The sequence below is a fragment of the Cyprinodon tularosa genome, unplaced genomic scaffold, assembly GCF_016077235.1.
Source record: "Cyprinodon tularosa strain WSP-4 unplaced genomic scaffold, ASM1607723v1 ctg525, whole genome shotgun sequence".
Classification (NCBI taxonomy): Eukaryota; Metazoa; Chordata; class Actinopteri; order Cyprinodontiformes; family Cyprinodontidae; genus Cyprinodon; species Cyprinodon tularosa.
Window position 1 is genome coordinate 637,671 of NW_024039258.1, and position 16,309 is coordinate 653,979.

The following is a 16,309-nucleotide window of genomic DNA, read 5'->3' on the forward strand; positions in this document are numbered from 1 at the left end:
TATTTTTAGATAATGAGTGAAACTTGCATGTGTTGTTTACACAGCTTATTTCATATTTCATGCTTTCATATAGTTACATAATCTAATTGTAACAATTAGATTATGTAACTGTTAGAATTACATAATGTAATTCTGCAACGATGTTGATACCTGTGAATTCACTCAGAAGTTGGGAAAATGTAGACAGAATAAACCAATTTATTGAACTGATAGAAACTGAACCTAACTTAAGTAAAGAGGAAAATAAATTTAAACTGCTGCAGCATCTTATCTGAATCTGATCTCCTCTCATATGTCAACATTTTATCTCACTGCAAGTAAGCAGGAAGTCGATAGTTCTCGCTGCTTTTGTGGCGTCTATCCCTCTGTCCATCTAATCCTAATCGTTTTTAGGACTTTATGTTTCACGTTTTTAAATAAAGGTCCTAATTTGGAGGATAAATTCTGTAAACTGAAGATGGTTTCTACACCTTATCTCTTCTTTTTGTTTCAGGTTTTGGAATATTAAGTGTCTGAAATAGTTTTTTTTGCAAAAACTGACTTCATTTCTGTCCTCAGGTGGATGAGCTGTACGAAGCTTTCTGTATCCAGAGCCGCCTGAGAGACGGTGCCATCAGGATGAAGCAGGCCTTCTCCTCCTCTCCTTCCACCAAAGCCACCAAAGAAAGCATTTCAGAAGTCAACCGCCGATACAAGGAGTACACTGAGGTACTGCCAATGTTCCTAGCTTTTACCAGGATATATGTTAAAATATGTTAAACCTTTAGCCTTTATTTGGCAGAATTTGGGCTTTTTAACAGTTTATTCTAACTGGTGACAGTATTGGTACTGGAGTTGATGTTTATGTGTAGAGTGCAAAGTTCTGTATTGGGAAAATACAAGGTATTAGAAAGCAAAGTCAATGAAGGCCTTTTTTTATTTTCGGTTCATTGGCCACAAAGTCTTCTGAAAGCATGGGGAACTATTCAAAACAACTTTATGTGATCACAAGACTGCCTGGCTCATTTGATGCAAGGTTTAAAGGATTTAAGGTTGGTTTAAAATTTATAGCGCTTTATTACTGTTTACTGTATACTTGCCAACGCCTATAGTAGATTATAGCAAATACTATTTAACCTAATTTGCAAACACCTCTACAGAGAAACCTTTAAATCCCCCAAAACACACACACCTGTCATCATCTGTCCATTAAGGTTAAGCGTAGTCTTCCTCTGCAGTTTGGTGTTGACTGAAGAGATAACCTGATTACCCTGCATCATGCTGCCTGACTCTTAATGTTCAACCTTTTTCTGTTATTATTATTATTTTAATTTGATCTAGAACATGAGCGCTTTCGAGAGCGAACTGGAGAATCTGCTCGGGGAGTTTCACATCAAAATGAAAGGTGAATTGTTTTTAACTTCTTGATCACACTAACAAAACATTCCTTAAATGACAACTTGAAAAAAAAGATAAGATAATGCTTTTAGTAACCAATGTGTAAATATAAAAAAATAATTTTCCTCTTTAAATCACAAGAAATGTTCATTTATTAGTCCAGAATTTGTAGACTTTTAGTTACCGTCTTATGAAGCTCATCTCTCTGTTCCCATGTTTTTTCTCTGATAGGACTGGCAGGCTTTGCTAGGCTCTGTCCTGGAGACCAATATGAGGTAAGTGCTCTTCCTCTTCATCAAAATATCCTGCTAACATGTGAAATTTCAAAACATTTTGTTTAGATTCTTCAACATTAGGAGGAATTAAGTATATTTAGTTAGATATTTGTCCATTTTTGTATGTTTTTTATGAAAAATTATCAACACATCTACTTCGTTACTCATCAAAATTAAACTTTTACTAGCGATAGTTAAAGCTTAGCTTAGCTGTGACAGCATGTTTTATTTTTTTCCCCTTCCATTCTGCACTGTTGCTCAGTATCTTTACCTCTTATGTAATCTTCTCCACATGTTTCATAGAAACTTGACAACAAAGTCACAATCCCAAACCAAAAGAGCACACTCATAATTTTGCCTGATTCACACAGAACTACACTTGCAGTTAGAAAGCAATAGCCCCAAGTGAAGTTTGTAAAGACTCTAGAAAAGGTTATTGACAATGTTAACCTTTAATTATGACGGAATTTAGCAATTTACCCTTTGAAAAATACACTGAGAGTCAGCAATCTGTATTCATTTACAAATACTTTATATGTTCCCAGAACAAGTTTAAACTTGTTTTATCTGCTTCCCCAACCCCTGCTGCTATTGTGCAAATTGTCACAGTGAAGTACACGGATGTGTGGCAAGATGAACTGTTTCTTAAATCGACTGTCTAAATATAAAACAAAGCAGTTGCAAAAAAAAAGAAAAAAAAAAAAAAGAAAGCATGAGCAAAAAAAGAAAGAATTATGGTAAGATAACAAAAGGAATGAATTGACATAGATGGTCTGTATTGCCCCACACTAAAAACATTTGAAGCTGGATTTAAACCTGCTCCTTAAGCTACAGTATTACACCATCCTTCAGAGCAACATTACACACATCTAGTAGTCGCAGATAAAGTGTTACTAAAGCAGAAAGAAAGATGTAGCTATGAATTGCTGATTTAAAAAATGAAGAAGTTACATGTCTGGCAAAACTTTGGCCATTTTTTGCCTGAATCTAATCTGAGGCACCCTCTGTCATATCCTTTTCAATACTTCAAACTACTGAAATCACTCTTGGCACATACCAATTATTATTGTTAAAAAGGCCATGTCTATATATTTTCTCTATATATATATATATATATATATATATATATATATATATATATATATATATATATATATATATATATATATATATATATATATATATATATATATATATATAATTATATAATTTAATCAGGCAACAAAAAAAATGAATGGTTTAATTATAAGGTAATTGCCGACTTTGTCGTTACTCATTTATTTCAGATAAAGTGACGCCAGTGAAGCAAACATCTTTATAAATCAGTGGTTTAATATCCCCTGTTATCTCGCCTCCTTTTGGTCTTAACCAAAAAGGGTCGGAGTTTATTTGGATCGAAAGGAAATGAGAGGATTTTGCTTTTATCATCATCTGCTTGTATAAAATTAGTCAGTTATTCAAATCCATAAGGTTAGCTTATTGTTCATGATCTTGTAGGCGAAACTAAGAGATGGACTAAGTAGTCCCTTAAGATGGATTAGCAAGTTTCATCTACACTGGAAAAAATGGAAATCTAGATAAGTCCTTTTTTTCTTAAAATAAGGGCATTTATCTCTTGAATTAAGGAGGCAAGTGACATACTTTGCCAATGGAACAAGACAATTTACATTTAAAATAAGAAAAAACAATTGCATTGTTTTATTTCAAGTGCGTCATATCTAATTATCTTATCTTAAGACTAAAAATACTAACTCCATTTGCAAATCATCTTATTGACCTATTCAATTTAAGGGGAAATAGACATATTTTAAGAAATGTTTGCTTATTTCTAGATCGTTTTTGCGGTGTATGCGTTGTTTTTCTGTATCTGCTTGTTCGTTCATGATCATGGGGGAGGCTGGTGTAGAGGTTGCAATTACAATAACCCATTGCTATTTTAACCCAATTACAATGAGTTAAAATGTTTCAACTCATGACTTTATCATTCAATTTGGTTTTTATGTGAAACCTGTATCAAGCCTTTGAAAGTGTACAAAATGACAGAATGCACAGTTCATACTTGTTTCTTCCTCAAATAATAGAGGCCAAAGGTGTTCTTTAAGCTCTTATACTTTATTATAGCCACTAGTGAGAAGCTAGTTAATGAAAACGTTTCAATATTTAGCATCTATAATGGTTATTACAATGAGAGGCAGGTAAAGGACAGAGAAGAAGCCTTGGGAAGCTTTCAATTTTATATTGATTGATTTATTTGCTTAAACATTTTCATCAAGCCTAGTTTCCTTTCTTTTCATCCCTTTCATCAGATTTTCATGCGTTACGGTCGACAGCGCTGGAAGCTGAAGGGGAGGATCGAAGTGAACTCCAGGCAAAGCTGGGACGGAGACGAGATGGTCTTCATGCCCCTCATCACCGATCTCATCAACATCAAGGTACTCCAGAGCAGCATGGTGGTGAAACAGAGCAGCTGCAGTCATCTCTTGCTCCCTGCGGTGGAAGATTAAAACATGTGTTTGCCTCCATCAGGTGACCGAGCTTAAGGGTCTGGCCACTCACATGCTGGTGGGCAGTGTCATCTGTGAGACCAAAGAGCTGTTTACAGCGAGGCCCCAGGTGGTAGCCGTGGACGTCAATGACCTGGGAACGATCAAACTCAACCTGGAGGTGACGTGGTAGTAAGTAGTCATTTGTAAGAACTCTCACTGTGGACCTGTGTCCATAATCAGTAAAATACTAACTAAGATGTTTATCAGCAACATATGGAAGAAATTGCTGCATAGCTGAGTTGTGGGATGCAGCCAATGTCTATTTTAAACTTTTTAGAGTCTATTACTGGACTTGCCATATGTTCACTTCATGTTGAGAACGCCCACAACGGTTACAACACTGTTAGTCTATCTAAAGGTGCCCTGCCACCTTGTGGAGAAACGATGCCATTGCAGAACATTGACAGCTCAGTGAGTTTGTTCTTTCACCCACTCAGTCCCTTCGATGTTGAAGATTTGACTCTGTCATCGGGAAACTTGAGCAAAGCTGCAGCTCTCCAGAGACGAGTATCGGTCTACAGCCAGGGTACTCCTGAGACCCCCACCTTCCAGGACAGCTCCTTTTTCGTAAGTTCAACCACTCATCTGTCCATTAGTGCCTGTTTATTAACATATTTCATCATCCTTCCACAATAACCTGTCCACATGTTTTTCTTGTTAAAACAAATTGAATCATGTTTTCATACTCGCCTTTATTTGCTGAGCCCTCTCTTCACCACTTACCCTCCGTTAAGTTCCATTTTATAACGCACTTCTGTGTAACATAATCCTATTCTTCCTCGTACCCCAAACGCCCCCACCCGTCCAATGTCCATGTGTGGACTGTGTGAAGAAGTGGCAGCCATATCCCGTCGAGCGCCAGCGCCTCTCCTTCCTCCACATGCTGCGAGAAACGCTGCTGGAGAAGCTAAGGCGCAGCCGCTCTTTTGGTGACCTGGCCTCGCTCCGGCCAAGGCCCAGATCCAGCCTTGAGGTCTATGTGAGTGTGGAGTGTGTCCTTGACTGACCAACCCTTTCCCAAAACTACAACCGTGTCTCTCTCTACCTCACTGAGTTATTTCCAACCTGGATTTGTCCAGCTCCACTCTGAGTGCTGCAGAATTGCGTGTGTGTCAGTTTGCTTGTGGATCTGCATGACTTCTTCTAGTCATCCTTACTAAGTAGCGCTGGTGAGAAATCTACATACAGTCAGTTTGTGCATTAATGTTACCTTTATTCAGGTCGGTTTTAACCTGAGATTGTTGTTGGGTTGGAACAGCAAACTGCATCACGGTCTAACCCTTCTGAACCCAAAAGGTCAGCTCCATCTAAAATGAAGGTATCCAAAAAAGTGCCATGAACAATCTGGACTCTAATCTTTTACAGCCCGAAAGATGCAGTTGTTGTGTATGTTTCTTGTTACTATCAAAGCGGAGAATTTTTGGTCTAAAACTTGTCCCTATTAAACTCAAGTTAGATTAATGTCTGCTCATCTAAACCATCCAAATGACTTTAGGTTGAGTAGGGCTGCAGCTAATGACCATTTTGCTAATCGAATAATCTGTCGATTGTTGTTTTGATTAATCAATTAATACTGGGATAGCAAAAGGCTCCTTAAAGAATATTTTAAACAGAATTTAAACCAAGTAAAACTGTACCCTTTGAGGACTTCTGAATAGTGCATATTAATAGACAAAACAGGTTTTTCATCTTGAATGCAAAATGTTTATATAGTTTTTACAATTTTGGCATAATTACTGCTTTGAGTGTGTTGGTCTTTCAGCTAAATGTAGGTTTCAGTATCTCTATACTCAAGTAAAGGTATAGTGGAGGTTTTTTCCAAGTTTTTGAAAAGACCGCCCTATCCACTTTTAAAAAAATGCACATGCACAACCCTGTACCCACTCCCGAGAGGGAACACCTATTAAATGTCGTGCATGCTCTGTTTAAAAGTTGCTGTTTGCATCGCTCATACAAGCTTACTTTCCAAAAGAAAATTTGCAATTTTTCCACTGTCAGACTCACCACCAGTAAGTGAAAATGGGGACGAGCACGTCGAACGGCCTTACGTAAACATATGACCAGAATGATTGACAATTAGGAGGACCACTTATTTTCATGATCCACGCAGAAAAAGATCCACTATACCTTAAACAATTAACCAGTTTGTTTCAACCTAATGTTGAGAGGAGAAAAAATTAAGAACTGTAGTTCTGGATTAAATGATTAAGAAGAAGTTCTACCTCAAAAAAGAAAATACAGTGAATTTGGTTAAAAGTTTTTATCAAGGAAAACCAGTTAATTGCATCGACTCATTGACCTACAAGACATCCTCCTCCTGGATGAGATTGTGGTGATGATATTCGCTTGTCATTTATTGTTGATGCTTCAGCAAATTCCTTTTGGAGATTTTTTTTTATATATATCATTTATGATGTACACTATTTTATACTTGTGTATGATAATAATTATGTGGAGATTAGAGAAAATCTGTAACATCCAATTTGTGCAATATTTGTTTGTTGTATAATCCCTCTATCCTGGAAACAAATGGTTTACATGCATCACTAGAAAGCTCAAAATCAACAGAATATAGATGCCAATGATGGTGTATGTGAATTACTCACCAACATTTTATTTTTTTTCTAATTTACTTCTCTTTGTGAGTCTGTATGACTAAATAATTTAGTCATAAAGTTTAAAGCCCTGCTTTCTTTCTGATGGTTTTTCTGCCCAGATTTCCAGCTGCCTTGTTTTATTTTGTGTTTTTGCTTTAAATGATGACTCCTTGCTTTGTGTTTCAGTCCACTTTACCAGATGACATCTTTGAGAATGGCGGCTGTGGTGTGGCTGAGTGCAAACGTCTGTCCTTCACCTTCTCTGACACCTCGGGGTCTTCTCCAAGCCCGGCCCAGAGCTTCTTCTCCCAAAGCCAATCCAACCCTGAGATCACCGTCACCCCTCCAGATACGGATTCATTGCCGACCCCCATCCTTCAGACGAGGGAGGACTCTATTGCAGAGGAGCATTTAGTGGAGGAAGAAGAAGAGGAGGAGGAGGAAGAAGAAGCGTATGAGGGGGATGAAGAGATGGGTAGCAGAGGGAGCAGGAACAGTGCCAGCCTTGCTAGTGACGAAGCAGATGTTGCAGACTCAGAGTGGGAGCGCACAGAGTCTCAGCGCAATTCCATTTCCAACTGCGGCTCAATTGCTCCGTCTCTGTGTTCGGATGGACACCTGTCCACGGTGGCGCCAGAGGACGTTTTCCTGGATCACGCTGATGAGCTGAAACCAGTGGAGCTGGACACAGAAGAGCCAGGCAACCTGACGAGGCAGCTTGTCAAGAGGCTGACGTCTTCAGAAATCGTCTCACCAGCTGGAAGCTTAGCCGAGGGTGGAGGGAGCCTCGGCTGGGCAGGAGAAGGGAGCAGGGCTTTCCTGGAACACAGCCTGGAGGAGGCCATTCACAGCCTGCTGACAAAGCTGGAGTCCCTGACCCATCGCTGCAGGGAGCTGCAAGACCTGGAGCAGGAAGTGATGCGTCTGGAGGACCTCCTCAAGGTGATAATCATGTCAAGCAGCTTGAAGGACTACAAAGGAAGTGTTAAGTGAGAAATAGCAAAGGAAGAAAGTTACTTATACCGAATATTGGCTCAAAAGTAGTCCCTCATATTATAATAAATTCACTTTGATAAAAATAGATTTTACTTTGTTTTATAAAACTTTAAAAACAACACATCTGCTGCACCTTTTTCCAACAGCTATGTTGTAAAATATCCGCTCAACATTTCTCCTCAGTGCCGTCTGCCGGGTCACAGGAGTCGGTCGTCCAGCCTCAGCCTGACTGTGGAGAGCGCCTTGGAGAGTTTCGACTTCCTCAACACGTCTGACTTTGATGACGAGGATACCGGAGACGACAACACAGGCATCTGCAGTCCCCCTCAAAAGTCTCCACCTTTGGATGCCGTCACAGAAAGCATTGAGTGAGTTCGTGGATAAAGGAAATTTATTTATTTATTTATTTTTTTTTTTAGTTCAATTTCTGTCATTTTCTTTCTCTCATTTAGAATGAGAAAAGATTTGAAATAATTAGAGATAATAGGTTTTGAAATGGAGATTTTGTTCAGATTTTTTGAATGTTTTCTTCTTCAATGATTGTTGGAAAACCTGAAGGAACCATCTTTGAATTGAATCATGTAAAAGTATAACTTTTATGTTAACATGCTGCCACCTTGTGGTCTCTGTTGGTCTGTGCTGGCTAGAAGCCAACACTCTGAGGCCAGAGGACACCTGAGCGAAGCCCTTACAGAGGACACTGGGGTTGGAAACAGCGTGGCAGGGAGTCCGATGCCACTCACCACTGGAAACGAAAACCTGGATGTGGCCATCGTTATCCACCTTCAGTACTGCATTCACCTCATCCAGGTAGATCTCCGCTGCCTTCTTCCATCACAGACTGTAGTTTACCTTATTTATTAAAGTTTAACACCATAAATTGTCTTGCAGCTGTTGACCAGTGGGGTGGGTATCTGGCAGCGCCGCAGTGTTCTCCTAAAACTATCCAGGGAGACACAGCTGCTGGAGGAGCTTGCAGAGATCAACATGGACCGGCTAGGAACAGCCACCTCTGCTGCTGATGGTACAAGTGGGCAAATTAAAATCCAGAGGGGAATTTCTCATTGAAATGTCGCCTTTTATAGTCTCAACTCATTCTTTTTCCAGTTCTCCCGAGCCTCACGGAGCGCCCCCAGCTGATGACTGTGTGGTCAGAGTGTAGCGGCTCTGCTGGGCTCTTCCACACCACGCTAGACTGTGTCTTCAAACACATGAACCAGCGCTACGCACCATTGCTGCAGGAGAGACACCCACACAGCGCTGACACAGGTTGGCCCTTTGCTTACGAAGCAGCAACAGCTTATCTTGTGCAAACAGAAGCTGCTTCAGTGGCTGATCTGTCTTAAAAAAAAGACATAAAATTTAAACAGAAGGCTACTTAAATGCCCTATTTCCCTGATTTTCCAGTTGCCTTGAAATGGATTCCCAATTTTAACATAGATAGATAGATAGATAGATAGATAGATAGATAGATAGATAGATAGATAGATAGATAGATAGATAGATAGATAGATAGATAGATAGATAGATAGATAGATAGATAGATAGATAGATGAATCAATTAATCTGATGGTGATTAATCGATTATTGAAATAATTTTCCACTAATTTTGTAATCGATTAATCAGAGTATGGTATATAATATATATATTATAATATATAATAAATAATATATCATATCTAATATAAGTATATTAATTGGAGTAAAGAGACTGAAATATGCCTTTAACTGACAGAACAACCCACTTAGAGCAGTAATTCTACCAAGATTGCTTCCTCGATATTACAGATTTTTTTGTCACTTTGCTCAGTTTATTCTGTCTGTTTAATCTTATTTTTAAAGAAAGGTGCTCTATTTGTTGAGACTTGAAAACAGATGAAGTTATATGAGCTTAAGTTAATTTTTCTTACAGCAGATGAGAATGCCCTTTATGCAAAAACTTGTTGGGATAAGATAAGGCATCATACAATAAGTACGGTACATTTATTAAAGGAAATTTGCTCAAATCTTGACCTTTCTGAATTTTAAGTTAAGGAGTTTTCCCTGACCCAGTTATGCAATAAATATTAAAGATTTTAACAAAAGAAAAAATAGATATATGAAAAATATGTCTAAAAATTATAAGTTGGTTATTTAAGTTGATATTGAGAAATGTGTGAACCACTTAAAATCATGGTACACTCAGCAGAACTGGAAATATTGTAAGCAGTTGTTGTTTGTGGTTGTCGTAACGCTGGGCCCCCTCTGCCTGCTACCAGCTGTGATTACAGGATCAGTAGGAGGGAAGTACAGTCTGTTCCTATGACTACTACCCTTTACAGTATTTCAAGCAATAGGATATTACTTACCATGTGGAGGTAAAAGGAATCGTTCCAATCTGTGTTCATATGGGACTTTTCCAGGTAGTATGAAAGAGTCCTATACGTTTACAGATCCAGTGAACACATATTGGTGCACAGCTCTCAGTCAAGGCTTTCTATGCAGTTACATGGTTTGTAAGAAAGAAGCTTCATGTTTTCAACAACTGTTTTTCAAAGCATGCAACTTGAATGAATCAAATAGAATGGCCCCTTAGGGATCCGAGCATATTCATGTCAGATTTTTAATCAGTTGTTCTAACCATATATTTCTCACTCACTGTATTTTTCTTTTCTTTAGTGATAACAATGGTCGTGGGTGAGATGGTGGACAGGAGCGACCTGGCTGCTGCACATGTCCCATCGGCTGCTGCGTTATCCCGGGACGTCCTGACTGTGTTTCAGTTCCATACCTATGTCTTACAGCACAATGTTCAGGACATGGAGGTTCACCTGTTGCACTTGGCCAGAGAAAGTAAGTAGCTGCATGGACTTCAGGGTCCATTTTTAAAGACATTTTATCCTTTACATTCTGGTTTTAGAACTCATCTATTGGCCTTTTTATTTTTTACAGGTAATTACTAAATGAACATCTAATGAATCAGGATTTCAGAGTCTTTTTTTCCCAATAAAACTTTTACTTTGCAATAAAAACAACAACAAAATAATTAAAATAAGACGTATTAACTGATAATTCCGTAATGATAATCAATCCTCATCTCTAGTTTAAAAGAAACAAGATAGTTTATATGCGAGTGCATGTGAGAGAAATCCTAAAAAAAGCTGCAAAAAAAAAGAAAATCCTGAAATGCTATTTATTAACCATATGTTAAATCTATGCTTTCATTTGTCCAAAGAGGGCTTTGCAGAGGCCCTGTGCAGTGGGGATCACTCTAGATGTCTAACACAACTGGAGGAGGTGGCCTGGTCAACCCTTTGGCCTCGAAGCAGCACATTGAGGGCCCTCGCCTCCCTGCTCACCTCAGAGGAACCCCAGGTCAACAAAGCAGCATCCGACTACCTCTCCTCCGCAGCCTCAGACAGACACTTCAGAGCCAGGGTGAGCAGTGCTGACAATAGACCAGGTTTCCCAGCATGTGAAAACAGAGCGGCCTTTGAATGTTGTCTCGTTTGTAGGCAGTGGAGTACTACACCCAGGCGCTGTCGGAGGCTGGAGTCCAGAGCCAGAGGGCGGCCTGCTCTGCTCTCAGCTGCCTTCAGGTCTGAGTCCGATCGCTGTATTTTTAATCCTTTATCATAATATCTGACAACAGTTTTCCATTTTGGATTTGAGGAAAGGATTCATGAAACCTGATTTATTTGTGTCTGAAGGCAGTGGAAAGCCTGAAAGCAGTCATAGCTCTGTGTGATTCAGCTGATGAGGAGCTGCGTCATGTGGCCATAGAGACCCTGCTCACATTTGGTGAGTACTGTTCTACATTCATTAATCATTTCTTACCCTGCATATTCACAAATCAGGGGTTATGAGTTCAGTTCTTATTATCTGATTAACCTTAAATACTTAAACTATTGCATTCTTGGACTCAAAATTATCACATCATACAAAATTACAGGACAGCCAAAGATTAATTTATTCCACATTTCTAAATGCTGGATTTTATGTTGTTTATTTCCTGTATTTATCTGTTATCTAAACTGGACATCATGCACCACAGGTATATTTGTATATAAAGGTTTTACTTTATCTGTGAATATATTGTTCTCAAACATGCTTGGATAACAGAAACTGACCTCTAAAAAAAACTATTTAGTAATTGTTAGTAAGACTGCAAATTAAAACACCTTTTATGCAGATTAGTTAAAATCTTTGACTTGTTCTGTTGACACATGATAGAATGACCTGAGGAGAAGTTAATGTTGCAAATATCAGTGGAAATGAAGGTGGATGTAGGTATAGTTAATGAATCTCACCAAGAAAAATATATTTATTTACATGAGGTCCTGGATGTAAAGAAGCTGCTATTGATTTGTAATGTTTTTAATAGACGTGTCGATACAAATTCAAATAAAATAGGGCTGTTTGATCTTCTAATGTTTAAACAAAATTAAATCCAAACCCATTCTTTTATTCCTATATACGTTGCAGGGGGCTCTGCATTTCTGTAATATGTGTTTTTTAAACTAATATTAATAATTTAGAACATATTAATATAGAAAAAAGGCTGATGCGCTTGGATAGGAATGAGTATAAAAAGTATCATTACATTTTTTGTTCAAATTCTGGTGGGTTTTTAATTCATTTTTAAAGATTAAAAATCAATAAATCCAACCTAATTTAAAAAATGTTCAATGCCTGTTTGATCTGTGATGGAGAGTAATAGCTTGGTGTCAAATATTTGAAATTGAGAAGTTAAAACCCTCATCAACCTTATCATCAGACAGAAGCAGATTTTTTTTCCTTCCTACTGACTTCCTTCTACCAAACTTTGCACTAATATGCATGGATACAGCACCACGTCTTATAGTTCGCATTGACTTTTTGTAGCCTATGCTTAATTCATAATGATTAAAATGAAGGGAAATATCTGAAATGTATCTTACTGTGTGTAAAGAGTCTACATGAGTCAATATTTTATACTGAAATATCAAAATGCAAGTTTTTAAATGTACTAAGGTCTCTGCTAATATACTTGGGCTTATAGGGGTGTAAATCACATCCATCATGGCGATTCGATTCAGTATCGATTTCTTGACCCCACGATTCGATTATTTTTTAATACTCAAGAATACACCACGATGCGATTCGATTAATTGGTTAATTTTTTTTTTTTTTTTTTTTTTTTTTAACACCTTACAGGCTAAACAAAGTTTAAAGTTTGAAATAAATCAATGAAAGCTGTAATATCATTATGCATTTTTTTTTTTTTTTTTTTTTTTTTTAGAAACAACAGCAAATAACAGAAGTAGAAAAGTTGTATCAAAAAATACTGCACAAAATCAGTGCAATGCAATACCTCGGCAAATGGATAAAAATAGACCGGAGGGGGAAAGAAAAAAAAAAAAAAACATAAATCGATTCTCTTGCGGACGTGTCGATGCATCGGATCGTCGGCTGTTGGATCGATGCATCGATACAAAACCATTATTATTTACACCCCTATGGGCTTACACAGGTCATGAATACATTTTTTTCTTATATTCTGACCTGAAGCTGAAATTTTCACTGTTTATCTCTTTGCCATCACATAAAACCTCCTTGAACTGCTGTGTTTATATAAAACCCTCATTGCTCCTGCAGGTGAGGAGGGGCGGCTGGCGTATGAGCAGCTGGACACAGTGGTTGGGAATATGATACGCCTGGGCACACGGAGAGGCAACGCCGTCACCACCGCCTTCTGAGCCACCTTCGAATCCCAGCCCTGAGGAGCTCAGACGCTCAGCGCTAAGCACGCAATGCACACCTACCTGAGCTGCTCTGCTTGATCATCTGAGGACAGGAAGTGGATTCTTGTTTGGAATTGCCTCTTGAAAGAACTAACACCAAACAGACAGTTTTAACACACAACCTGTACCCCTCCTTCATCCAGACTGGGACTCTTTTTACTCTATTAAGAGACACACACTCCTCCATATTTTCCTTGCTTTCTGAGCCAGACAGGGTAGTCGGTGTGAACTGGAAGCAGAGTTGGAACTTGACTGGACCCCAAGCTATTATCACCGCTGCTGCACAGACTGTGCATATATTCCTGCAAAGCATCATCCCCTTAGAAACAAGCACACACTTATTATCAAGGAATCTGTTTATAGCTACAGACCGATATGTCTCTTAATATTTAGTGACATCTTTTTTTTATATAATTATGGCGGCTTGTTTTAGTTGGTGGTTCTGCATTGTGCTTTCAGAGGATTGCACCATTAAGCTTGTAAATAGGCAGCAGCCTATAGAGAATGCTTGTTTTATGGGAGTGGGTGATGTCAGAAAGCTGTTTTAAAGCCTTCTTGAGATAAAAGCAGATACCTATGAAAAGCAGATGCCTACTGTTCCACTTGCTCTGCAGTTTTACGCCCGAGCCTTCTTATGCTTGTAGATTAACGTGCAATCTTTGTTTTGTATATATGTGATTTTTGTTCATAATTTTGTTTTTTTGCACCCGGTTCAAGGCGAGAAGCCCGTTGGATAATGTCAGCTTCAACCACATGAGCCTTGGTGAGATCTTGCTGGCAAATTCCTAAAGGTATTTTAGGTATTTTATTTTTTCTTTGTAAATGTAATGTTCCTGCCAGATCAGGGGCAGGTGCAAGATGATAAATCTGGACAGGGATCACTAGAGAACAAATGCTTTAGGATCTGATGAAGAAGATATGACCTGAGTGTTATTGTAGCCTTGTTTATGGCTAGCTGCACATTTTCTGATTTTAATATGAACCAGCTTAACGAAATGCCTTGTTTTTCCACATCCTTAAACTGACCTGGGTAAGGGTCTACAGCTGCAGCTCAATAAATTAGAAATTTCTTTGAACATTTGTCGTAGAAGTTTATTTTTGCTCATTTTGACAATTAAGACTTATATTGGTCGTAATTCTCCAAAAAATTAAGCTTCTTAGACCATTGGAAAAATCGTACATAAGACCAAGAAAAGTAGAGTTTTAAATTGGTGCTTTAGGGTAGCTTGGTAGAATGTCCATTCACTGCACATCAGCGCTCCCTTTGCTTTTATTTAAACTGTTGCATGGAGCATAAATGCCTGGTTGCTTTAATAGCAGCAATCTGCATTACTGGGCCTCTCTTTTAATAATAAAACATATTTCCTCTGAGATTAGAGTCAGGAAAGCTTGTTTTCCAATTGTGTATAGCATAAATCAGCATTTCCACAAAGCGTCTCAGCAAAAGCAAATTGTTTTTTTTTTATGCAACACTTGTTCCTTTTACTAAACTTTCCAGTATTATGCATGGATACAACCCCCTGTAGACAGACATCTTTTTTCATTGACATTTCTGTGTTGTTTTTTTTGTGAAAATCGTCTCTGACTGTCTGCACAACGTGTCTGCATAATTTTCCCATCGCTTGTTAGGTTGTAATTTGGCCTTTTATAATTCATATGTATAAAGTATTTTTTCTCTGAGAGGCTGAATTTAAGGCTTTAATCAGCTGTATGCAGATATGATCAAAATGAACATACATCACTATGGTGAGTTTACACAAGGGTGACTTTTTAAATTTGAAGTATTCAAATAAATTAGCTTTTGATGTTCTAATTTATTGAGTTGCACTTGTAATGCCTGCTTGCATCATGTTAACTGTACTACTGAGTCATGTGCTAATAATGTACTGGGACAAAAACATATTAGAACCCATTTCCTATTTATTTACTACTTGTTATTCTACTCTCTTACTGTAGTAGTGCAGGAAAAAAAGTTTTGTGAAATATTTGCATATTTATGTTTTTTTCCAGAGCTAATATTTGAACTATTGACCTCAATGTTTTTTTATGGTCTTGTAAAGTGATGCTTAATTTTAATTGGAGTTTATTTTGTAAGAAATATGATTGATTTGCTAAAATAGTATCTTTTCTTCATTGAAGTGTCACAGAAATGTTGAGACTCCTATATATTTATAAATGTTACTTTATTAGCTAGAGGTTTACTGTAACCAAAGGATATTTGATTATAATTTTGACCTTTCCACAAAAAGAGCTAATCCAATAGAATGTATTTTCAATAAAACATTTGCATTAAGGCCAGAACTTTGATCTAAAATGAAAAGCACAACAAACTGTAACCCTGAATAGATGGATCTTTAGATTTGATGTAACTTCCTGATCGACCTTAAAGCCATATTGATGAATTTTCTTATTCATTGTATTTTTTTTCTGTATTATCTGTAAATGTGTGAACTGTTACTAAAATACCATCATGTTTTTCTATACCCGTTTTGCAAAATACTGTCCAAATCTGAAGCAATTTTTATTTCTTCTTGTGCATATATCAGTACAGTATTTTTTAACCTAGTATCTAAATTAACCCACTTGTCTGTATATAGCATTTTCCTTTTTATGAACTTGCAGTTGACCAGTGTTTATAATTAGTGGGCCATGTGAATCCTAAGCACTGATAAGTACAAGCAAGCAAGTGTGCACATGTGGAGTTATTTAGTTTTAACACTTTGCTGAAATTGAAATGTATGTGGTCCATAGCTTCA

General features: G+C 37.8%; 1 protein-coding gene across 6 annotated transcripts in view; it reads left to right on the plus strand.

Moving 5' to 3' along the window:
• Positions 1 to 14,041, plus strand: part of ripor2 (RHO family interacting cell polarization regulator 2) — a 99,047-nt gene extending 85,006 nt beyond the window's left edge. For 5 of the 6 annotated variants that reach the window (XM_038304065.1, XM_038304067.1, XM_038304064.1 and 2 more), the window contains exons 7-22: positions 559 to 708; positions 1,321 to 1,384; positions 1,609 to 1,652; positions 3,959 to 4,084; positions 4,179 to 4,327; positions 4,636 to 4,765; positions 6,982 to 7,737; positions 7,975 to 8,159; positions 8,424 to 8,601; positions 8,683 to 8,815; positions 8,899 to 9,060; positions 10,450 to 10,623; positions 11,006 to 11,208; positions 11,286 to 11,369; positions 11,481 to 11,571; positions 13,408 to 14,041. In XM_038304065.1, the coding sequence (XP_038159993.1) occupies positions 559 to 708; positions 1,321 to 1,384; positions 1,609 to 1,652; positions 3,959 to 4,084; positions 4,179 to 4,327; positions 4,636 to 4,765; positions 6,982 to 7,737; positions 7,975 to 8,159; positions 8,424 to 8,601; positions 8,683 to 8,815; positions 8,899 to 9,060; positions 10,450 to 10,623; positions 11,006 to 11,208; positions 11,286 to 11,369; positions 11,481 to 11,571; positions 13,408 to 13,508 (2,730 nt within the window). In that variant the 3' untranslated portion in view covers positions 13,509 to 14,041. The remainder of the gene's footprint in view (positions 1 to 558; positions 709 to 1,320; positions 1,385 to 1,608; positions 1,653 to 3,958; positions 4,085 to 4,178; positions 4,328 to 4,635; positions 4,766 to 6,981; positions 7,738 to 7,974; positions 8,160 to 8,423; positions 8,602 to 8,682; positions 8,816 to 8,898; positions 9,061 to 10,449; positions 10,624 to 11,005; positions 11,209 to 11,285; positions 11,370 to 11,480; positions 11,572 to 13,407) is intronic. The other variant, XM_038304066.1, reaches the window with a different exon arrangement.
• The last annotated feature ends 2,268 nt before the right edge of the window (positions 14,042 to 16,309 follow it).